The sequence below is a fragment of the Schistocerca piceifrons genome, chromosome 5 (assembly GCF_021461385.2).
Source record: "Schistocerca piceifrons isolate TAMUIC-IGC-003096 chromosome 5, iqSchPice1.1, whole genome shotgun sequence".
NCBI classification, from domain to species: domain Eukaryota; kingdom Metazoa; phylum Arthropoda; class Insecta; order Orthoptera; family Acrididae; genus Schistocerca; species Schistocerca piceifrons.
In genome coordinates this window covers 409,927,966-409,954,360 of record NC_060142.1, presented here as the reverse complement: position 1 = coordinate 409,954,360, position 26,395 = coordinate 409,927,966, and the positions used below count along the sequence as shown (strand labels likewise).

The 26,395-nt window shown below is 43.2% G+C and overlaps 1 protein-coding gene across 1 annotated transcript in view; it reads left to right on the top strand.

Moving 5' to 3' along the window:
* Positions 1-17,230, top strand: part of LOC124799038 (integrin alpha-PS3-like) — a 194,492-nt gene extending 177,262 nt beyond the window's left edge. Inside the window, exons 12-13 of the mRNA XM_047262575.1 lie at positions 1,196-1,366; positions 17,115-17,230. Coding sequence (XP_047118531.1) covers positions 1,196-1,366; positions 17,115-17,230 — 287 coding nt within the window. The remainder of the gene's footprint in view (positions 1-1,195; positions 1,367-17,114) is intronic.
* The last annotated feature ends 9,165 nt before the right edge of the window (positions 17,231-26,395 follow it).

Genomic DNA, 26,395 nt, shown 5'->3' with positions numbered 1-26,395 from the left:
GTTTGGATGTACCGTGCACTATTCAGTGTCCCCTCGACGATCACCAGTGGTGTACGGCCAGTGTAGGAGATCGCTCCCCACACCATGATGCCGGGTGTTGGCCCTGTGTGCCTCGGTCGTATGCAGTCTGATTGTGGCGCTCACCTGCACGGCGCCAAACACGCATACGACCATCATTGGCACCAAGGCAGAAGCGACTCTCATCGCTGAAGACGACACGTCTCCATTCGTCCCTCCATTCACGCCTGTCGCGACACCACTGGAGGCGGGCTGCACGATGTTGGGGCGTGAGCGGAAGATGGCCTAACGGTGTGCGGGACCGTAGCCCAGCTTCATGGAGACGGTTGCGAATGGTCCTCGCCGATACCCCAGGAGCAACAGTGTCCCTAATTTGCTGGGAAATGGCGGTGCGGTCCCCTACGGCACTGCGTAGGATCCTACGGTCTTGGCGTGCATCCGTGCGTCGCTGCGGTCCGGTCCCAGGTCGACGGGCACGTGCACCTTCCGCCGACCACTGGCGACAACATCGATGTACTGTGGAGACCTCACGCCCCACGTGTTGAGCAATTCGGCGGTACGTCCACCCGGCCTCCCGCATGCCCACTATACGCCCTTGCTCAAAGTCCGTCAACTGCACATACGGTTCACGTCAACGCTGTCGCGGCATGCTACCAGTGTTAAAGATTGCGATGGAGCTCCGTATGCCACGGCAAACTGGCTGACACTGACGGCGGCGGTGCACAAATGCTGCGCAGCTAGCGCCATTCGACGGCCAACGCCGCGGTTCCTGGTGTGTCCGCTGTGCCGTGCGTGTGATCATTGCTTGTACAGCCCTCTCGCAGTGTCCGGAGCAAGTATGGTGGGTCTGACACACCGGTGTCAATGTGTTCTTTTTTCCATTTCCAGGAGTGTATTATAGGGGCGAGAACACTGCCCTGAGGTAGCCTGCAGTGGTCAAATTACTGAGACAAACATAGAGATGGTTACATGTAGAGGGCACACATAAGATATCCAGCGTTGTTCGTAAAAGGTGTCATCACTTACATTATTCGTGCAGTTTTTGTTGACAACAGTGCAGCGATTGTGTTTGCGGTGTGTTAGCCCATAGGCGTTCTGTGAAGCAAGTACGTTTCCGCCACAACGACCTTGGCAAATTGGGTCTGGCTGCTGAGGCTGAAGGCGTGTGGTGTTGCAGACGTGGTGGTCGGCTCGTACATGGAGGGCCGCGCTCGGGTGTTCCTGGCGAGGCCTACCGTCTCGCTGGTGGCCTCGGTGACAGGCCCAGAGTCGCTGAGGCTGGCCGATCGCCGCACAAACATCACCGCCTGCCTCACGTACACCAGCCACAGGTTCCAGGACGATGTTGGTAAGTTCAGATGTTTTGCTGCACTCCTTCATTTGTCTTTTCCTATTTTTTATTCATTTCTGCATACGTACGAGGCGTGCAGGAAAAGTAATGAAACTGAAAACACTGTAAGCGATCTGGCAACACTGTGCTGCTCTGTGACTTCTTATGCAGACTGGTGTCCAGATGCTCAGTCTGAATTTCAGCTCCGTGTATCTATTACTCGATTTTTGAGAGCACCATCAGTGAAGTTTGGTTTTACTATGTGTTACAAAAGTGGAACAGCGGGATTTAGAGCAGCGTTATGACATCAAGTTTGTATTACACTTCGGTAATCCGCAAGCGTGACCTTTGAAAAGTTGAAACTGTCCTGTAGGGGACATTTCTCATAAAGAGTACAAGCTTTTCTCGGGCACAAATCATTTTTGGAAGGCAGAAAATACGTTGAAGATTAACCCCGCTCGGAGACCTACTTCAAAAACCGACAAAAAAGTCGAACGTGTGCGTACTATTGCCAGATCAGACCGACGTTTAACAATAAGGATTATGGGTGACGTGTTAAACACTTTCACTGGATATCAATTTTTGACAGAAGATTTGGGCATGCGAAAGTTCGTGCCAAAATGACGCTGCAAAACATCACAACTGAGCAGAAGGACAGTCGAAGAAACGTGTGCGTTTATCTGTTTGAGAGGATTGGCAATGAACACGAATGGTTCATTTGTGTGACCACATATTTTTGAGTAAGATCCTGAGACAAAACGGCAAAGTGAGGCGTGGCACACTGAGACATCTCCTCGACCGTAAAAAGCTCGAAAGACCAAACGAAAGATGAAGACAATGCTGATTTGCTTATTTGATAGTAAGGGTATCGTGTATGAAGAATTTGTTCTTCCTGGACAGACTGTCAACCAAGTGTTTTACAAAGATTTCTTTAAAAGACTCAGGAAAAGGATGAATCTATTGAGACCGGACATTGCAGACGAGTGGATGCTGAAGAACGCACTGTGTCAGACGGCCATTTCTATAACGAAATTTTTGACCTCAAAGAGCATTCCTGTTCTTCCATAGTCCCCGTACTCACCTGACCTGAGTCCTTGTGAATTTTTTCTTGTCCTGAAATTGAAAAATGTTTTAAAAGATTTCATTTTGGGACTCTGGAGAACATTAAAAAATGTGTCTAACGAGTTAACGGCCTTATCTGTTGAAGGCTTTCAGCGCTGCTATCAAGACTGGGAACAACGATTCCGCCAGTGTGTAGCTGCCAAAGGAAACTACTTTGAATGAGACAATTTTGTCTGAAAAAAAAAACTTGGTAGATAAAAAATCAGTTTCATTACTTTTTTTCACGAAACTTGTACTACGTGTGCCTCCTCAACAAAGTGCTCAGCTTATCTGAAAGGCGTTCAAAGGTAAATACATGTTGTCCTCTGTGAAAATGAGGATAAATTACAGGCCTTGTCGAATAGTAAAAGTAGTTTATTAATCAAGAGACTGTATGATGCGGGGAAAGGGAGCCAAAAGAAGATTACTACTGTGCGTAAAATAATGTATCCTGGGAAGGTCAGCCAAATAAAAGATTCCTGTTACCTGTAAACTCTACCTGGGAAGGCGAGCCGAACAACAGTATACTGTTGATTCTGGGAAGTCACTAAACGATATGCATCTTTTCTGCAATATCGTCATGCGTAACAATTACTTTCTCTGATTTCATAAGGTTCTTTAAGGACTCTTAAATTTTTTAAATTGCGTATTTGATTAACTGACCCGTGTAAGATCTACGTCTGATGAGGCATCTTCAGAAAGAAAATGCAACGGATAACAACTTTATCCCTTAAACCAAAGAATCCGAATATGGTACCCAACTGTACAGGACTATTACAAATGATTGAAGCGATTTAATAAATTCACTGTAGCTCCATTCATTGACATATGGTCATGACACACTACAGATACGTAGAAAAACTCATAAAGTTTTGTTCGGCTGAAGCCGCACTTCAGATTTCTGCCGCCAGAGCGCTCGAGAGCGCAGTGAGACAAAATGGTGACAGGAGCCGAGAAAGCGTATGTCGTGCTTGAAATGCACTCACATCAGTCAGTCATAACAGTGCAACGACACTTCAGGACGAAGTTCAACAAAGATCCACCAACTGCTAACTCCATTCGGCGATGGCATGCGCTGTTTAAAGCTTCTGGATGCCTCTGTAAGGGGAAATCAACGGGTGGGCCTGCAGTGAGCGAAGAAACGGTTGAACGAGTGCGGGTAAGTTTCACGCATAGTGATGTGAAAGATTCAGTGTTTAAACCTCTTCTACCAAGAAACGTGCCAGAACTGCGAGCTCGCATCAACAATGCTTTCGAACTCATTGATGGGAACATGCTGCGCCGAGTGTGGGAGGAACTTGATTATCGGCTTGATGTCTGCCGAATCACTAAATGGGCACATATCGAACATTTGTGAATGCCTAAAAAAAACTTTTTGAGTTTTTGTATGTGTGTGCAAAGCACTGTGAAAATATCTCAAATAATAAAGTTATTGTAGAGCTGTGAAATCGCTTCAATCATTTGTAATAACCCTGTACTAATAACGTTTATTAGAGCCCCAGACTAAGTAGTGATTGGTGTTATCTACATTATTACTCTGCTATTCACAATAAAGTGCCTGGCAGAGGGTTATGTGGGATAACAAAACAACATATGAATCAGAATAACAATCTTGTAATCATAGAATCATTCATACCTCAAGAACAAGAAATAAACATTGTTTACCACCACCAATAACTACTACGGTACCTACTGTGTATCCAGCAGAGAAATTTAGTCATTGGCTTTAGCTAGCTACGGCACACCTGCACACCTCAAGAAACTAGTAGTCTCTCTTCCTCGCAATCGCCATCGTAAAGCCAAGAGGAAGTGTTCCACTGAATTAAAGTGATGCAGCCTCGGTGTGACTAATCGTTTTTTTCCGTGTGATTTGTTTAGTTACCCACGAATGGCACGTACGTACTAACACATCAGCACCAATTAACTACATCTCACACAACTACGCTTTACGGTACAAGAAAGGGAAGAAAAACAATGTAAGTGATATCATGACGTGTAATGTGACATCATTACAGCTATTGTGAGACAAATGACGGAATAGTAAAATTTACTTAATGTCAAGCACTTCAATATCTTCGCTAGGAATTTCGTTCCATGATTATGCAGAACTGCGTAAATAGTTACTAACCGTGACCCTGAGTCGTGACTTGGAAGCAATTTGAAGTCCACGAACTACAGGTCATTTTGGTAAAAATTTTACTCCTCGGAAGTTTCGAAAAACTGTACTTCACACTGTGTGCCTCAAATATTACCAAACGTCTGTTTCAGCGTAGAGTGAAGACCGTATTGTAGACAGTGTCAGTTGAAATATGGACGTACATACAAGAAGCGCGGCAGTTAAAATGTCAGGAACAGGTAAGCTGCCCGTGTGATTTGATCAGCTGACGCAATGTCCTTACGTCTTCCTGGCGGCACGCAAGCTGCGGCATTTTGTGAGTCATGTAGCCCCGTCTGATGAGTGCTGAACTAGTGCGCAGTAGTCAGTTTTTTGAGCCCGGCAGTAGTCTGCCCGCAGCCACCGTCCCCCCTGCGGATGCTGCGAGACTCTGTGACGCAGGTCGTGACGTCCGTTGTGACGTACACCGCTCTGCCGCCGCCGCGACCCTCCACCGCCCCACATTCGGTCGCTGCGTGGTGGCCGAGCATTTTTATTTTTCCAACTAGCTCGCGCGTTAAATAACTCTGTGTCGGATACACGTCTGCTTATCTTTTTCGTTTCTGTTGAGCGTTTTCGGGATTGAAGCAGTGAAGGTATTGCGTCAGTAGAACTTTATTTATTTATTTATTTATTTTGTACTTGTTCTCTTATCACGTAAATCACATCTAGAGGTTCATATACTTTCAGAAAATCATCTATTATTTTCCATTCATTGGGCCTACGATAGGCTTTAGCCTATTTTATATTAAGATAGTCGAACGTCCAGGAAATACACTGACGGGAAAAAATCGCGTCTCCAAGGGGCTGTGTTACATAAACGAAAGTTGGTAGGCAAGTTTATACATCTGAAAGATGATGTGTATTCAGATTCCGGGCCACTCGCATAAGAGTGGCGCTAGTAGCGCGACTATGTGGATGAAAATCACGTTTGTTTTAAATACCCGCTCTAACGGTCGTGACTGACCGTTGAGATTGGACGTTATGAGCAGATGTCTGCAAGGCGAACAGTGACGCCATTATCAATACCTCACTGAGTCTACTAGAAGCTGGATGGTCCTTTTGCGATACTGCAGAACAACTTGGCAGGAATGTAGCCACAGTACATGATTGCTGCCAGAGATCGTCACTAGAATATACGGTCGCAAGAAGACTGGTACCCGAACGTCCACGTGGCACTACCGAGAGGGAAGACCATCGTGTTCGGCGTATGGCTCTGGCGCATCGCACTGCATCTGCAGTAGCTACTCGAGATGCAGTTGGCACCACAGTGACGTATCGGTTACTTCAAAGACAGCTCCGAGCCAGACGTCTTTGAAGCGCGCATTCCACTGACCCCCAAACCACAACTATTGCCGGCCAGAGTGGCCGAGCGGTTGGCGCTACTGTCTGGAACCGCGCGACCGCTACGGTTTAAGTAGTTCTAGGTTATAGGGGACTGGTGACCTCAGAAGTTAAGTCCCATAGTGCTCAGAGGCATTTGAACCATTTTTTGAACCACAGCTATTTCCGAGAGCTCGTTGGAGGGCAGTGTTTAGATCTGTTGGGTTTTCTGATGAAAGCTGACTCTGCCTCGGTGCCAATGATGGCTGTGTGTCAGTTACGATTAGGCCAGTGCTAAATGCATTGGACCTACACCTCGAGCTATGGCCTTGAATGCGATTTCACTTGAGAGCAGGAGCACTCTCGCGGCTATTCCATGTACCCTGACCGCAAATTTGTACGGCAGTCTGGTGATTCGAACTGTTGTGCTGCCATTCATGAACAGCATTTAAGTGGGTGTTTTACAACTGGATAGCGCTCACCAACATACGGCTGTTGTAATCCAATATGCCACACTGACTATTGGTATGTTGCATTGGCCTATTCGATCACTAGATCTGTCTCCAAGCAAGCACATATGGGATGTCATCGGATGACAACTCCAGAATCATCCACAACCAGCATTAAAATGTTCAAATGTGTGTGAAATCTTATGGGACTTAACTGCTAAGGTCATCAGTCCCTACGCTTACATGCTATTTAACCTAAAGTATCCTAAGGGAAAACACACACACCCATGCCCGAGGGAGGACTCGAACCTCCGACGGGACCAGCCGCACCGTCTATGGCTCGAGCCCCCTAGACCTCTCGGCTAATCCCGCGAGGCACAACCAGCATTAATCGCTCTATTATTGACCAACCAAGTGCAACAGATATGGTGCTCCATCCCAAAAACTGACATTTGGCATCTGTACAACACAATGGATGCAAGTCTGCGTGCTTGCATTCAATATTCTGGCGGTTACACCGGTTGTTAATGTACCAGCATTTCACATTTGCAACGGCTTATCTTGTGCTTACATTTACCTATGATGTTGCAAAGTTGACTACTTAAATATTTTACCTAGATAATTGTATTCCCGAAATTTCATTACTCTACACAAATTGTTTCTTTGGTGTTGCGATTTTTTCCCGTTAGAGTAGTAATGAAGTTCTAATTTGTATTTCAATCTTCTTGGCTTCATAGTTTCCTCTACTTTGATTTAGGAAATGTGATAGTTCCCTCGTATTGATCTCGAATGACTTTTTGTAGTATTTTGTACTTAGGTCCGCAATGGTAAGACATGGAACTCGTATTCGGAAGGATGGTGGTTCAAAGGCCCGTCCGCTTGCACAGATTTAGGTTTCTTTTGGGTTTCGTAAGTCGAGTAACTCCTTGTCACCGATTTTCCCCTCTGTTCCTGTCCAGGCTTGTGCTCCATCATTGATGATCTTCCACGCGACATCGATTCCTAATCTTCCTTCCTTCAGCTTAATAACGTAAGTAAAATCAGTTCTTATACATCTTCCTAAATGACTGCTGAACTAAACACAGTTAGAAATACAACAAAATTTAAAAATGTAAATTACTACTTGTGGCTGTGATCTTTAGTCCTAAGACTGATTTGATGCAGCTCCCCATGGTAGTCTATCCTGTGCAAGCGTCTTCATTTCTGCATAGCTTGCTGCATCCTATATCCGTTTGACCTTTCTTATTTCAGTCAAGCCTGGCCTCCCTCTACAATTTTTGTTCTTACAATGAAATGAATTCCCCTAGCTGTCAACGGGGACAGTTGAACAGTCCGCAGCTCGTGGTCGTGCGGTAGCGTTCTCGCTTCCCACGCCCGGGTTCCCGGGTTCGATTCCCGGCGGGGTCAGGGATTTTCTCTGCCTCGTGATGACTGGGTGTTGTGTGAAGTCCTTAGGTTAGTTAGGTTTAAGTAGTTCTAAGTTCTAGGGGACTGATGACCATAGATGTTAAGTCCCATAGTGCTCAGAGCCATTTGAACAGTTGAAAATGTGTGCCCCGGCCAGGACTCGAACCCGGGATCTCCTGCTTGCATGGCAGGCGCTCTATCCTTCTGAGACACAGAGGAGAGTGCGACTGCAGTGACTTATCTCTGGCACGCCTCCTGTGAGACCCACATTCCCAACTTATTGTCCCGCACCACATTCATAGTGCTCCTGCCCATTACACTCATTACTCGCGGCTTTTTGCCGATTCCCGTAAGAGTACGGGCACTGTTTGTGCATCCGCACAGAAGAAGATGGTCAAATGGCCGGTGAGCCTTAACTATATGTTATTTGTTCTTTCGGACATGTCCGAAAGAACAGATAACTTTATCAATTTCGATTCACTCAGTATTTCATAATTAGTTATTTGTCCTACCAATCTAATCCTCATCATTCTTCTATAACACCATATTTCAAAATCTTCTATCCTCTTTGTACTCATCTCTGCCCGCTGTGTCGTATTTGTCACATAATGACATTATTATACTATATATTGTGAGCCCGAAGACTCTGATGTGTCTGATTATATTGTTTATTACAATAGGCCTCTTTCGGCATGATTATCGTCTTCAGGTTCTCTGTCAGAAGTATTAGGTTGGTGCGTAAGTTCATAGCGTTTTTGTTTTGAATGTTGGTATTCCGGTTGTTGTGGGTTTATTTATCGATTGTCATTTTTTATATGTAGTTCTCTCTTGCTATTTGAGTTTATATGTTATCATTTTATCATGTGGAGATTGTGAGTGGAGCTGTGGACGATATAAAGTGGAGTGCCAAATAGAGAAATCGGAACATTTCTACATCTACATCTACATCCATACTCCGCAAGCCATCTGACGATATGTGGCGGAGGGTACCCTGAGTACCTCTATCGGTTCTCCCTTCTATTCCAGTCTCGTATTGTTCGTGGAAAGAAGGATTGTCGATATGCTTCTGTGTGGGCTCTAATCTCTCTGATTTTATCTTCATGGTCTCTTCGCGAGATATACGTAGGAGGGAGCATAATTCTGCTGTTTGAGTTCAGTAGATGGTTGACAGCAGCGGAGGTAGCCAGAAACATTTGTACTTGGGGTGAAGCCACTGAACAGAGCACGGCAAGAAAATTATTTCTCTTTTTAAGGTGAAATGTTTTGAGATTAGTGACTCTACACTTTCAGGAAGATCTTCCGAGTTTGATGATGATCGTTTAAACCCCTCGATTCACAGCGATCCACGCCAGTGAACTCGAGAACTGGCAAATGTGATTAATTGTATCATTCCACCATCGTGCGACATTTGCATGCAATGGGGAAGGTTCCAAAATCGGGTAAATGGGTACAGCATGCTGTAAACCTAACTCACAAAAATTAGCAGGTGGTCCATATGTGCGTCTCTGCTTGCTCGTCATCAACTGGCTCGTGAGAAACACCCACGATTCCTATCCTGTATCGTTACTGGTGACGAAAAATTGTGTCCTATTGTTAAAATAAGGAAAGGAAAGGAATGGTTGAGCCCAAACAAAGCAACAACTCTCTCTAAAAAGACCTGCTCGCATTTAGAAAAGATGTTGTTATGCATCTGGTGGAAAAGCGACGGTGTGGTGCACTACGAATTACTTTCCTAAGGTGTCACTGCTGACATTTATTGTCAACAACTGGGACGTCTTGGAGACGCAGTCCAAGAACACCGACCACGATGACTTCCTGAAGCGATGCTACTCCACGATAACGCCCACCAGCATTCTGCTACACTGATACGGGAGATGAGTTGTGAAGTCATTCCACACCCTCCTTATTCACCTGGTCTTTCCACTCTTTATCGAATAACCTTCAAGGAACTTCCTTTCCGGATGAAAATGCGCTCCATACATGGCTCAACCTGTCATATAATTATGCTTTACTATGTACATAAGGTGGCCTTGATATTCATATCACGTCATGACTTCAGTTACTGCCACATTACTTTACATGTTGGAGATGTATTAGATGTTAAATTTTTTGGTAGGATAGTTATTTATGTAGTTGTCGAATTATGAAACTTTATTTCACGATGACGTTTCGTGACAGCTATATGCACAGTTGTGTAAGCGATGTTACATGGCTAGAGACAGTTTGTTTCTTTGATATTCTCAGATCATATCTCATCTCGCACACTGCGGCGGGGCGGGGTTGGCGGGTCTCGTTTTGCGATTTATTTAATGTCCACCTACCTGAGTATAGTGTCCATTCACCACCCGTTACTCTGCATTCGTAGGTACTATGTAGACGATGAGAAAAGCAGCGTTGAAGAAAACCACCGTCCATACGTACGATTACGAAGTCCACGTGACTCCAGTAACAAGATAAACCCGTAAATCTCTATTCATAACGGGCAAAGTAGGTGCTTCCTCCCTTCATTGATAACGTTTGCTTGTAGATACTGATGTTTTATTACGGTTCTTTTCATTTATTGTGTCACCAAGCCCACATTTACGTCGGTAGTACATCTACTTCTAGTTCGTGCAGCTTATATCACACGTAAGACAGCCAGAAATGTGCAAAGTCCAACCCGAAATATTACGAGATTCACACAGGCAACACACTGTGACAAAACGAGTTCACATTTGGTCCTTTTCAGTGGATTCTTCGAAAGACGATGCACACCAAAATGTTCTGTACATGCATACGGAACACGCCACGCAGGATATTCACAAATCACTCTGGGCAGACACGTGACGGTTGCCGTCGTCTGTAGAGCCACCTCCTCGCTTCTGACGCCCCGACACCGTCAAGCACGTGCCGATTGGCTACTCTCCCTCTTCTTAGACTGGCGGGTTGAGTTCACGAACGTGGTTCAAATGGTTCAAATGGCTCTGAGCACTATGCGACTTAACTTCTGAGGTCATCAGTCGCCTAGAACATAGAACTAATTAAACCTAACTAACCTAAGGACATCACACACATCCATGCCTGAGGCAGGATTCGAACCTGCGACCGTAGCGGTCGCTCGGCTCCAGACTGTAGCGCCTAGAACCGCACGGCCACTTCGGCCGGCTCACGAACGTGTTTTCGCTCGGTGCTGAGAGGTATTTACTTTCAAAACGTCTCACGTACTTTTTAATACTATAGAATCTAGAATATTAAGCAGTATGTGCCAGTTATTGCATTACCCTCTTCAACAGAAATAATAAAAATAACACATTTTGTGTCCCAGAAATTCCTGGCTGTAGCCTTTCCAGCAGATGGAATCGACTTCGTCTTCCCAAGTGCACCACCCTCTCATTGAATTGATAGCAGATTCGCTTATGATGATAATTACAGGATCCAAGTCTCAAATTCAATAACGAATTAGCATAGAAAATCAGTTATGTTCTTTAAATAAAGAACCCAATCGTTCATCTCAGCATTTGCCAGCATTAAACACAGCTATGCAACTCAGACATTTCCCATAGTTAATGCCTTTAAAAGACATCGTTCTTTTTCTCCTAATATGACCATAGAGATCAGATGATACACGTATCTTTAATCGTTGATTGTGCAATACAATGTTCTACACGTCCTCTAGTATCCACCTATGGGTGCAGTTTTCAGTCGTCTTCACGTAATACGCCTCGAAAGAAGTACAGCTATATTTTAATGCGCCAACTCATATGTAAATTGTTGGAAGGAGAAGGCTTCCTCTAACGTCCGCAAATTTGGAACGAATTTACTTTCACGATAAACAAATATTTTGTTGCAAAAGAAAGAATTTTATTACCGTGTAGTATTCCAATTTACCCATTTGAACGAGGCGCTCACAAAAGGCTATCAAAAAGGCAGTCCAAATTGACACTTCATTTCTGTTAATGTACAAAAAGGACCAACATAACAAAGTTTGATTGATAGCAACATTATTTCTGTACCATTCTGCGTAATTTGCATACCTCCTTATAGTCACAGTTAGCTTTATAAAAACAGCAATAACACCAATGCCATAAATATGACATATCTGAAGCAGTCTCCTTCGGACTGATGGTAGTTACAGGGCAAGAATTTCTTCGCTTATCATTGGAGCGTTATCTGTAGAGCAGTGTCGAACGCCCCGTCACTGGGGTAGGCGTGGGTTTATTTATTTATTTATTGCTTATTTAGCCTGAGCAGATTACGACCTAAATGCTCTCTCTTACATCTGACCAGGAAAAACCCAAAACATATTACATAACTGCCACACTAATAATAATTTGCATTATTAATAAATATAATAATTGGCAATAATAATGATGATAATAGTAACATTAATAATGACGATAAAATAGCGGAGGAATTAAGAATGATATTAATTAGCTATTACTTAAGAACATATATGATAATAATTTGCATTATTAGCAAAAATTAATAATTTGCAATAAGAATAATAATAGTAGTAGTAACACTATTAATAATTTAAATAATGGAGACATTAATAATGATACTGTCTAGGCACTAGAAAGAGTGGAGGAGATCCTGAAGGAGGAGAGTATTGAAGTGAACGTGACAGTGACTGCTCGAAAAGAAGAGAATTTCAATAGAGAATATTTTACACAAGGGGAGGGAAAAGTGGAGTGGGAGGGAAGTTTGCAGAGAGTGACCTGCAAGAAGAGACAGCTATTGTGGAGGGCTAGTCATCAGCTGTCTTCCGAAGTTTGAAAGGAGTTTAATATCCGTGATATTTTGAGGAAGATTGTTCCGAAGTCGGCTTCTTGATACAGTAAATTATTTAGAGAACATAGCAGCGTTGTGTAGGTTAATTAATTAGTTAGTTTCATGTTTCATACATCCAATGAACAATTTCTTAGGTAAATAATGTGGAATGATTAGTATACGTAACATGTATGTGTTATTAGTTTCAGTGGATGGCTACGTGCTGGTGATTTACAGGTTCCTAAATGGCACACTGGCCTAAACTGAATATTAACTTATGCAGGTATATGTAAAACTGGTTTTCTTTACAGGCTATCAGTTTTTAAATAAAATTCGTCTATGGAATAAAAGGACTTGCCTAGAAGAAGTGATTGACTTTGGATTAGACTTAAAACTTGTTGTACAATCTGCTGGCGTTTTTATGTTGTTGGGCAAATGTTCAAACATGTTTGTTGACTCATATTGAATTCATTTTTGAGTCACAGGCAGCTTTAATAATGAATAATGAAGGTAATTTTTACTTCTGTTTTTGTTGGTATGGTCATCACTATTTTTCTCAAATTGGAATGCATTAATTATGATGAATTACATTAGTGGACCTACAGAGTGTTTTTTTCTAAACGAGGGAAAAGCGCAGGAAATGATCCATAATAGGATAAGGATCAAAACAGGTAAAATGTTCATATGGCCGGAAACATGTTCCAAGAGAAGGACACGTGTCTGAAGGTGGAGATAAAAGATCTTTGACAGTGACTCTAGTATCAGCACCAGGCAGGTGGGCCGCCAGCAGGGGTTAAGCCAGAGGACCGTGTGGAACATGCTCCTCTACAATTGCCACTATTCATATAACTTACAATGTGTGCAGGCTCCGGATTTGCCTTTGCAGCGACGGTTTACTTGCTGGTTCGCCGCACAGGCCACCGTAGTGCTGGAATTTCTATCATCCATCCTATTTACAGATGAGGCTATCTTTACGATGGGCAGTATTGTCAACCTTCCAGACAAACACCTGTCAGTTATGGAGAATCCTCATGATATGGTGGCAATGAACCATCAGCTCTAGTTCAGCCTCCTCGTGTGGGCAGGGATCGTTGCCGACCGTCTGGCCGACCAGTAATCCTTCCACAGTTCCTCACAGGCGAGACTTAATCTGTACTTCTTGCGGATGACCCTACCTCCTCTGCTGGATGACGTGTCCTTTGTGGCACAAAGGATGAAGTGTCTGCTGCATGATGATGCTCCATTGATTGCTCCCTTGAGCGGGTAACAGTCACTAGTAGAGGCAGAACATTCCTACTTACCTGGTGTATTCTCATGTGTGTTTCCAGTCCGTTTTGTGAAGATACCGAAATTCTTTTCCTTGGTGGAGAAGAGTGTTCAGCTGCCATTCCTGCCCTCACCCCACTCTGCTCGATACGCCAATGCACTCCTCCCCAGCGAAAACAGTTACATCATAGGACAGCAAATTTCCACAGCTTATTTTATTTCCTCTTTTTGTGTGTCCATGTGTACAATAAGTGGCCATCTTTAGCACAGAAAATTATTTTGGTAAGCTTGCTCGCTGCTGTACTGTATTACCTTGACAGATGTCACCTCTTAAGATAAAGGTTATGTTTTAGACAGACACTGCAGCCTTACTTATATACAGCAGATGTAGTTATGTGCTGGCTTGTGTCAGTGATTCTCCATTAGTGGAACTTTTAACAACAATAATTTGCAATCATTCACTTGTGAAGAAGATACAACAATCCCACGTCTTGCTAGAAAGCAGAGTTTAGCACTGCTGATATCTACTAGAAGAATGGCAGTACCGTACTGAAGATGAATCAATGTTAACACTTCAAGAAATCACAGAGACAATAAACCAGTTTTTGGTACCCATTTGACCAGAGGAAGCAGGAAAATTTAGGTAGACCTTAACATCCCAGATTGCAGATGATGTTCAAGAGCCTCTGATTGGGCAAGATTTGGAAGGGAAACTGTCACTGTACAATACAAAGGAATCATCTTAGTATATGTCTTAGGTGATGTAGGGAATCCTCTGAAAATTTAAATCACTATGGCTGGAGAGGGATTTTAACTTAACTCTTCTCAAATGCCAGTTGTATATGTTACTGACTCTGTAACTTTGCTTGTGTGTGCCTTATGAGATCATAGCTATAAGTATTGTTTGGATACCAGTATTTGTTCAGAAGAATTTTTGATAGTCCTTTGTATTACCTTTCTCCTAGTTTATTTCTAAAGTCTTCCCTTTTCCTCATGTAACTTGAAAAGTAGAGAAATGTTTATCATAGTATTACCCACAGATCACTGCCATCTTAATGTTTTAACTCTAGTTCCAACGTTCTGCAATATTTACATGTCATATACCACTTTATTCAGAAGTTTGCTCAGCTGTATATGACTGTCCAGCCACGTCACACACCATGAGTCAGGAAATGGTCTGTTTCTAGCAAAACACGTATCCATGCAGGCAGTCTGATGTCATCCTCTCATCACAGACAGTCAAAATGGCAAGCATTGTTGCAGCTTTCCTCAGTGTCATAACAAAGAGAAGTGCATGAAATGACAACACTGTACATAATAGTGTAACCACATGGCTCTGCATACAACATTATGATAGATGTTTCTGTGTGTGAAGAGTCTGAGGAGACATTCCTAGACTGCATTCATCATCATCACATGGACTCAGAAACTTGTGTGATGGTAGTGGTTGCCATTGGGCACAAACATGATCACCTCTAGTTCCTGTAGCTGGTAATTTTGACAGCAGTCATTAAATTTTTGACTTGTTAAGACTTGTCAGTGTGCTCTATTTTTGATGCTTCGATGGCATTATTTTTCAACTGAGTAAAACAAAACTGCATATTGCCCATTCTACCTCAATATGTAAGGTGATTGACTGTTGCCATGGCCAGGATATGCTCTTAGATTTCTCACCCATTAAAAACATCTGGTTACCAGTTGCCAAGAGCTTGGCATGACACCACTTACCAGCCACTACAGTTAATGAATTGTGGTACAGACCTGAAGCTGCATGGATCAGCATACCCTTAGCTGTCATCCAGGATCAGTTCAACCTGATGCCCTGCTACATTAGAAACACTGTAGCTGTGAGATGTAGCAGCTCTGTATAATAAATTGTGACCCTGTATTCCTCCAAAATACCAATAAATTTAATCAAGTGTTCTTTGTACTATCTTTACTGCAAACACACAGTAAGCATCCTCACCAGCAGCATAATTTAAGCTATTAACAGCTCTATATTAGCAGCTGCTACAGTATTTACACAGAGTTGAAGCTGCATGGAACAAGATACTCACATCTGTCAACCAGCATTATTTCAAATTGATACCCAGCCACATTAGAGAAGGTGTAGCTGTGAGGTAAATATTCAACATTCCCTTTTGTGTGTAAAATTTTATTTGGTGATGTTTTCATTTGGGGTACCTCCTGAGGCAAAAATAATTTTATCCTACTGAAACCTGAACACATTTCAGGCAGTATTTCCATATGACCTCTTTTACTCCTTAACCTCTCAGGGATTCTTTTCTGCAGTTTGGCCAATTTAGAAGATGCTGTTACATGCCTACTTGAAGAGGTGTTAACAAAATGACTTAATTTCAACTCCACATTTCATTCCTGCTGCTCGCTTTTCTGTAGTTAACAGTTCCTTTCCAAGTGATGAGTTGCCCAAATAGTTATTTCATAACACATAACAGAGTGGAAATGTGCAAAATATATTAGAAGGTATTTTCGACTGTATCCAAGACGCAAATATATAAGAGCAAAAGTAGCTGAACTTAATTGTTTGAGAAACTCAATAACAAATTTCTGCGAGTTCAGTCTTTGATCAATCTGTACACCCAAAGCTTTTGGAACATGCTATCCTCTTTACTAATGTTTGATCATGTGTTACATCAGTTGTTGGTATGAGTCTATTTGTTGTACCTAACTATTGTCAGCTTTCTAAAACCTTAGGGATAGCCCATTTTCTGAGAACCACTTAATAAGTCTTTGAAAATCATCATCAATTTCTTCTATCACTTTCTCTCTAATCTTATTTGGCGAAACACTAGAATCAATTGCAAAAAGTACCAGTTCTGCTTGATGAATGTTAAGTGGAGGGTCATTCATATGTAATAGAAGTGGACTAAAAGATGAACCCTGTGGGACATTATTTGCGATTTTTTTCCCCAGTCACTAAAATTTTCTCTCCTCTTAACATTGTTTGAATAACTCAACCATGGCTTTGCATAGAAGCTGAACCATGGCCCAATGGGAATTTGAACTCCGACCATAACTAAAATCCAATGTTTTAACGACTGCAGGCCGTTTCTCTTTGTTACCTAGCACCTGTGCCGTCTGTAATAGTGGACAAGTCTATGTAAGATTAGGTAATTATGGGTTCAGACCTTTTTTAGCCGTTGTCACTGTAATTAAATGACGTCATATTCCTCTTTGAGGAGGGATATGGTGTGGGACAGTTACCAAAAAGAATTTACTTTCAATTAATCTAGACTATGAAATTTGTTTTTGCCGTCCATATTTCTGCCAGATGTATCTTTCGATACTTTTCCAGAAGCGACAATGGTGTTCAGTGGCGACGGATCAGCAGATAGTCGACCAGTAACTATATCAAAAGGAAAGACCCATTGTGAAAACGTCACATGGACTATAAAGGCAAGTACATTCTAGGTATTACATGCTTTCTAATATAATACTGATAATTATTATTTCCTCTCTGTTAATGTTTTCTTGAATTCCTGAAGCGAACAATCGTGTCAGCATATCTGTCCAATATGTCAGTTAAGGACACACTCAGCTATTATTACACTGTTGTGATTATTGACGATAATTATTATATATGGATATTTATTGCAATAGGCCTGATCTGCACTGCAGTAGCAGTGACCATTTGCACGTCGTTGGCTAATTGCGAGCACTGAAGATACATGAAATGACGATAAGGTGCAATAGTTATATTCGTAACTGCGTTTGATATGGGGCAGCTAAGATGTATGGGGATGTAAGGGAGTGAAAGTTCTCACCCTGTATGCTGTTGGACTAACATGTTTGATCCTCAACTGAATAGCGATGTCCCGTCACTTATGCCTTAGGGTCGGGTCTCATACACTCACATTCATACGTCGTCTTAACAGAAAATGCATGTAGTCGGCAAATTAATGTTCATGGTGTCTGCCCCATAAGTATGTGCCCATAGCTTGGGAGCGCAGACGGTACAGCGTTAACAAATTTGATGAAAAATATAACTTATTCATTAAATGTGCAGTTTCAAAACGCGCTAGCGAAATGAATTTACCAACTACACCCGGTTGCATGTAGTAGTTCGGCCGGATCATACCAAATCCAATAACACAAACTGTTTCTAAAACATCTATCGGGCATAGGTTTTATAACACTGCCAGAGTTTCCAACGTAGTTTCACAGACCAGAGTTTAATTTATAGTACAGTGCAAGTTCACACACACCTGTGTTCATGTAGTACAGCGTACTAGCATCAAGCAAGGTTAACACAAGATTTTAAGTATCACTAGAAACTGAAAGTTCATGTTTTATTCCCTGGTTGTAAATGTGACTAAGTCCAAAGCACCCCTTCAGAGCAGAAATTTCTTCACAACGATGTAGTCTAATGCTCACATGAAGTTAATCTTTCCAGAAAAGTTTTAGAATACAGGAATCACTTGTGATGCTCCAATTCCAGCCTTGAAAATGTCTCGGTTGAACTGCGCAGTGATCCACTCAGAAAGAGTTTACTTCCCATCACTCACTGAGATTTTAATCAACTGGAAAACATTTAAACCATGAAGCACGTAATGCGCGTTCTTAAATAGGTTCTCAACTCCTCCCTGCAACTGTAATGCTTCAACCGTCTAGTGTACATCTTAGAAAAGGCCATTCATTTAAATTTACAGATTCATTCCGATAAGATTACTACAACAATATTTTGTCTTTTCATGCTGTTCATTTCGAAACCTTATAGTCCGTTCTACACCTGTTGATTCTCCTTCAGTCACAAACATAGTTCGTCAGTAGTCGTAAATCTGTCAGTGAATTTTATCCATAGTGGATGCTGTTGAACTCCGTGACTGTTCCTGTATAGGTTGTATAAAAATTTCCGCTACCAGTCACAATAAAAGGTTATTTATTTGTCACACGACCGGTTTCTGGCTTGCGCCCATCCTCAGGTGTTTATACATTCATGTACATGTTTATATTGTTGTAGGTCACTGTATAAATACAAAAAATTTATTTGCTGGTGACTAAACAGATACAAGCGGGACAATTGTAAGTGGCAGGGCAGCATTTGTCGAAAATATATCTGTACTTACATAAAGATGAAGCATCATTATTATAGTTACGCTGTGGTGACAGTTTTTCCACTAAGTTACACACTTATTATCATTTTCACGCCCATTTTTCAGTTTTAAAAAGTTTAGCTGCATATTTCATTATTTCGATGTGCACTCGTGAAATACATTGTGTTAACATAGAAACATGTGAGCTGTGATCAAAGAACTTAGACGCAGCAGGTGTAAAGATGTTGCTCATACAGAGCAGACAGTGATCTCCAGCAATATCAACATGTACATGAATGTATAGAGACCTGAGGATGGGCGCAAGCCCGAAACTGATCGTGTGACAAATAAATAACCTTTTATTGTGACTGGTAGCGGAAATACACAGGAGGATGGGCGCAAGCCCGAAATCGGTCGTGTGACAAATAAATAACCTTCTATTGTGACTGGTAGCTGAAATTTTTATACAACTGCAATCTGCCAGTCTATCGCAATACATCAAACAAAGAAAACGTATGTAAATATTACTTTACTGATTAATAGTGCTGTCATTCTAACGTTTCTGTTATGTGATTTTCAATTATGCTATTAAAATTTGCATATTTCTTACCATCTTTGAACCATAGTCAGTTACTATAAAAGCCCTTTCATTTGATTGATAATTTTACTGACAAATATATCTTATATCTCAAATGTTTTTACAAAGGAAGATAGGTACTGTTTATGTTTACTTTGTGCTGTCCTCTTACGTGTACAAGTCTGAACTACTGCGTTCTGGTAGAATATGCGTGTTGCTTACTTTTAACTCGTGTTACAGCATCTGAATCACTTAATGAATCGCCGCGATATACTGCCCGACAAAAAAGTGAAGCATCTAGAAGACATGATCGGATGTCAACGTAACTTCATACACGCACACACCATCAGCGGGAATGTGAACGAGTAGTTGCAATTTCCTGTAAGAGGTAGGACGGCCACCAGTGTACGTTAGTGTTATTCGTGCTTAGTGCTGTTACCACGCCTGGAAGGGGTTGTAAAGGGAAGGAACTGGGATGTATGGTGTCGATCTCTGGGGAGGATTCATTCATCCATCGTTATGGAGAGGCACAGCGGTGCTACTCCTGGCGCCGTTGTGTGGGGAGCCATTGTGTATGCCTTCGGCTCATGGCTGGTAGTGACTGAGGGAATAGTGCGTCACGGAAATGCTGCGTCCTCATGTGCTACCTGTCATGCGACGGTATCGTGTTGCCATTTTCCAGCAGGACAATGCTCGTCCACATATGACAGGTGTCTCTACGATCTGTTTATGTGATGTTGAAGTACTCTTGGGGTCAACAGATCCTGAGAACTGTCGCTGATAGAACATATGTGGGACTAACCCAGACGTCAACTCCATCACAAGAACATATGTGGGACTAACCCAGACGTCAACTCCATCACAATGCCAGAATCAGGGACATTAAATAGCGTTTAAACAATTGTGAGCCAGCTTGCCTAAGAAGAGAATAAAAGAACTTTATGACATTCTTCTCAACTGAAACAGTCCATACAGTTGTGTCAGGAGGCCACAACTTCATACTGCCAAGTTCTTTGCAAATTTGACTCGATATTTAATCAGTGAAATAACATCATACACCCTCTCAAACCGTGAAGTTTCATTTCGTTTGCTTCTTTGGGTGCTTCAATGTTTTTGTCAGGCAGAGCATTTCATTATATCTGAGGCTGCTCTACAATACATCTTGCCTACGCAAACCATGTTGACAATCTGCTCGGTAATGAGAGATAATATATCTCTCCCATCAGTCACTGCACTGAGTGTCAGCTTGGCTTGGGTGAGCACCACTGTCGCTCTAATATGTAATCGAATTGCTCTCCATTGTCATTAAACATAATCTTTGTGTACAGGCAAGGGACAAGCTTGAACCAGTGCATGTCAAGGTCCGGGGAGAAATTCGGGATAAAAATGGTAAGTATGTTAATTTTAGTTGCTGTGGTTATTAATTCTTGTAACTTTCAAATTTTTATTCCACTGGAGTTATTTTTGTGTGGGTCATCTTATTTAGCCCCTCATGTGTTTGAGGTGACTGCTTCCTGTATTGTTTATTATTAAACTAACAGCTGAGTGGAAAATAGGCCGTTAGTTTATGGAAAAGCCCATTGTCAGTAAAAAAATTAATGTGTAACTTTTCCACTAATATTGTTGCAAAACTCACAAGAATTCTCGTTTCACTAGCTATCGAAAGCCCTTAAAAACTACATTTCACTGAAAAATTTGTGGTTGCTTAAATATCGTTTTAGAAATGGAAGTTTAGCATGTTAATCATATGACAAAATAATCTCCTATTTGCATGCTATCACTTTCCAAAAAAATTTTTTGCTATCTTAAATTGTTTAAGAGATACAAGGGATAAAGCGAATATTATTTTCTCGCCATTTTGTCTAGAATGCAGACAGATAGCGATATCCTTCCAAGTTTAAAGAATGGTTCAATATGTTATATACGTTTCATATGCAGCAACATATGTCGTAACATGCGCCAAATGTTGATTCATAGTGACCCATATTTCTCACTGCAAATTTTAAGAACTTCTTGCAGTACTTTACCTACTCTCTAAAATCCCAATAACTATGATCCTTAACGAAATGATAGGAGTTCATCATGAAACTGACAACTAAAACTACAAGATGTGAGAGAATCAATTTTATTTTCGAATAGTTTGGTTAAAACCGTTTGAGAAAGATTGCCGATCGGCTGGTCGGCACGTGAAATTCTTCTTCATCTGAAGAGTTAACCGGAGTTGTCTGACAGTTTCAGCCCTGCAGGCTGTCACGTTAGACCTCAAAAAGGATTCCTGATTGTCCAGTGCAGGTAGTATTCAGGGAACCTTACAAAGAAAATAGTACCGAATCTATCACGCAAAAGGCGGACAGCTCCCTGCAGGCAGCTGGTTAGCAGCTGACAGAGCGTGCAAGGAAGTCGTCGTTCGAGCCAGCAAGTAGATTAATGGAGAATCTTATTCCATGTGATATCGAGTTACAGTACAGGATGGGTGACGCTGGGGAGTTGATGAGTTGATGCAGGATTGCAGGCCGGTGGCGACCCAGTGCAACTCGGCTGTCGCACATGCACCCCAGTTAGCTGGTGACAGTCCTCAGCATGTGGCACATGACCCAGTTACACAAATTGCTGCACAAGCACCCTGGAAGAAGTGGGCGTCTTTTGAGGAGATCCAGAAATCGATCCAATTTTGCACCTATTCACATAACCGAAAGTATGGTCAGCCAGGCCGTGAGCCATTGATAAAAAAAAGGTGGTAGTCACAGGGATCAATGTCTGAAGAATACGGCGTGGGTTGGGACTCCCCATTTCAACGTTTGCAAGTATGTGTTGATGGGTTTTGCGACATGCGGTCGAGCATTGTCATGTTGCAAAACTACTTTTTCATGTCTATCGCTGCAGTGTGGCCGTTTGTCTTTCGTGCTCAGATCAAATGCGTCAGTTGCTTTCGAAAACGGTTTCCTGTTATTGTTTCCGTAAGTTTCAGTAGTGTCGAAAACCTTTCATTCCCCCCCCCCCCCCCGGCAATGTTGGACTTCGACGTCAAAATCATTGTTCTTGAAGCGTTAAAACCATTCTCTGCACGTTCTTTCGCGAATAGGTGCCTCACCATAGATGTTCCCATCATTTTGTTTTAAAACTAACCGCAAATGACAAAAATTGGGCTCACGAGTTGACGTAAGCAATCAGTAATAACTTTATGATGCTATCACAAATCGCTTAATATTTTGAAGACGTTATATTTCAAATGCCTGTCCTTATTGTATGACACGTACGAACTACCACGTGCACCACCACATACCGATACTGCCAACTATTGCAAAACGGCGGAAGCAAAGTTGTAGACATAACACCAAGAGAACACTAGCAGTTCAGATGTTGCTCTGGATGTTCAACATTTCTGCTGTGTAACACAAATACCGCTTGTTCCATAGCCAAGCCAGTCGCTCCATTGAATATCCCTGGGATTTCGTCCGTCAGTGACTTACTCTTGAATCTCGTCGAGTAACTTGACGTTGAGCTGAAAGTGATATTCTTCAGTCACATTTATTCTTATCTTATTTGATTCAACGATGTATAAAAGCAATCCAAAATTAGCACACCGGACAAAGTACTGATCACCCCCTAAAAAGAGGACACTGGTCTCTTTGGAGTGCTAATGGTATAGAACTGCCTTCAGGCGGTCTTGTCAACCCTCAACGCTGACTTAGGTATCGGCAGTAAAGTGGTTTGTACCTGAGTCGGTTGTGTGGTACCAACACAATAAGATGGGTCGCTGTGGAGACGTGACTTAATGAGAGAAAAGGGCTATCTTGTTTGAACTTATTGATGACCATACCATGAATAAACATACCAGATTTGTTGGTGTACCAACACAGACTCTCAAACGTGTCTACTATGTTTGGTGCACCACTTGCAGTCACGTAATAGGGCTTAACAACAGTGGTCGTAGAAAGATCCTAACAAACATGGACTCGAGATTAGTGTCACGCCCTGTCACTGAAAACTGATTTCTAAACCTACAGGAATCGTTGCTGTCAGTGAATACATGTCAACCAATATCAGCGCTAACTTTCGGGAGAGAACTGCATTCAGTCGACTGTTCAAGTCGGGTACCACGCAGGAGGCCACTCCACAGTGGGGGAAACAAACAGGGCTATAGATGTTTGGATGTGTATAGAGTGGGACCCAAGTGCCATTTTTCAAATACTGCTAGGCGTCGAATGCACTGATTGGACAATGAGGTGTTTAACCTGTAGTGTGTGGAGTGTGTAGTTCAAGTCGAACATACACTGCACAACAGAATTAATGAATCACTTTTTCGAAAAACCGTAATTTTCTCCCACTGAGAGGAATAAGTTTTAAATTTGGCTCAAAGGTGCCTACAACCTTGCTCTGTAATGGTTCAGAAGTGTGGCGCCCTCAAGCTCGGTGGCGCTTCAAACAGCAAGGTATCCACACTTGCGAAAAAAAGGCACTAAATTTCAACAAAATTCTGACCAATGCCACTGTAGACGTGTCACGTGATGGAGAGGTCATCGCACCGCCTCTTTTACACATTACATCCCTTCTTTTGATGCCTCTGCGACGGAGGAAAGAATCGCGACGCCCAGTGTTGAAATCACGCGATGTTGTTATGCATGGCCGAGGAAAAAATTTCAGACACACCACCATTCAGAATCGAAACGAACAGGCCTCAGGGAGTGACACAAAGCGTGCCAATAAAATAACCCCTGTCCTTGAGACGTTGATTCCCACATTCTTCACGTCGTAAACGACAGTTCACAGTGCAAAAAACAACAGTAAGATGTTTCCGACAATCTTTGATAATGCTAACACCCTCAGACGTTTCACCCTTTCTGTATGTACTCATAGGCCTGCATCGCCATGGAACATGATCACAGCTCTTTGGAGGGCACCAATACCCGAATTTTTGCTCTTGTGGATAGGTTGGAACAAATATGGACGATTTAAAAGCATTTGACGATATTTGAACGTGATTCGAAGCAGCAAAGGAGCCTTATGCTTTTCAGTGCTCCTGTTTCACATCCCTCTAAGACCCCCCAGTCCCAAAAAACACTCGATAGCAACTACCCGCATTTATTGCGACTTTTAAAAATGTATTTTTACCAGTAGCCTGAGGCGCCTGCAGGTTCGCCGCCACTTGATTTGTATGAGGTCAGTTGCCTACCTGCAGGCTCTAGGAGTATATTGCAGGTTTTCTCTTTAATGGCACATTATTAAAATATTGGATAAATGCGAACGGATGCCACCTAAGGTTTTGCAAACTAGGGAAACGTAGAGGGACCCTTCGCCGTTGTATTCCTGTGTGTGTCAATGTCGCACCCCTTTGTGATCACGCCACAAGGGGGTGTGAAACAGGAACAGTGAAAAAGCATAAGGACGCTTTGTTGCTTCAGATCACGTTCAAGTTTCGTCGAACGGTTTTGAACAGTTTGTAGTGGTTCCAACCTGTACACGAGAGTAAAAATTGTGGTCTCGCTGCGCTCCAAAGAGATGCGATCATGTTCAGTGGGGATGATGATGACGATGATAATGTTTGGTTTGGGGGGCACTCAACTGCGCGGTTATCAGCGGCCGTACACATTCCCAATTTGTGCACAGTGCAATGTAGTCATTTAAATGAATGATGATGGAATGATGAGGCCAGCACAAACACGCAGTCCTCGGACAGGGAAAATCTCCAACCCGGCCGGGAATTTAGTGGGGATGCAGCTTCTGTCCAGAGAGAAGGGTTAAAACGTCCGCAGGTGTCAACAGTGTCTAAGGTTGTAAAGAAAGTCTTCCTATTGCCCATCACACTGCGAACCGTCCATCACGACTGCGAAATACACTTCTGGAAATGGAAAAAAGAACACATTGACACCGGTGTGTCAGACCCACCATACTTGTTCCGGACACTGCGAGAGGGCTGTACAAGCAATGATCACACGCACGGCACAGCGGACACACCAGGAACCGCGGTGTTGGCCGTCGAATGGCGCTAGCTGCGCAGCATTTGTGCACCGCCGCCGTCAGTGTCAGCCAGTTTGCCGCGGCATACGGAGCTCCATCGCAGTCTTTAACACTGGTAGCATGCCGCGACAGCGTGGACGTGAACCGTATGTGCAGTTGACGGACTTTGAGCGAGGGCGTATAGTGGGCATGAGGGAGGCCGGGTGGACGTACCGCCGAATTGCTCAACACGTGGGGCGTGAGGTCTCCACAGTACATCGATGTTGTCGCCAGTGGTCGGCGGAAGGTGCACGTGCCCGTCGACCTGGGACCGGACCGCAGCGACGCACGGATGCACGCCAAGACCGTAGGATCCTACGCAGTGCCGTAGGGGACCGCACCGCCACTTCCCAGCAAATTAGGGACACTGTTGCTCCTGGGGTATCGGCGAGGACCATTCGCAACCGTCTCCATGAAGCTGGGCTACGGTCCCGCACACCGTTAGGCCGTCTTCCGCTCACGCCCCAACATCGTGCAGCCCGCCTCCAGTGGTGTCGCGACAGGCGTGAATGGAGGGACGAATGGAGACGTGTCGTCTTCAGCGATGAGAGTCGCTTCTGCCTTGGTGCCAATGATGGTCGTATGCGTGTTTGGCGCCGTGCAGGTGAGCGCCACAATCAGGACTGCATACGACCGAGGCACACAGAGCCAACACCCGGCATCATGGTGTGGGGAGCGATCTCCTACACTGGCCGTGCACCACTGGTGATCGTCGAGGGGACACTGAATAGTGCACGGTACATCCAAACCGTCATCGAACCCATCGTTCTACCATTCCTAGACCGACAAGGGAACTTGCTGTTCCAACAGGACAATGCACGTCCGCATGTATCCCGTGCCACCCAACGTGCTCTAGAAGGTGTAAGTCAACTACCCTGGCCAGCAAGATCTCCGGATCTGTCCCCCATTGAGCATGTTTGGGACTGGATGAAGCGTCGTCTCACGCGGTCTGCACGTCCAGCACGAACG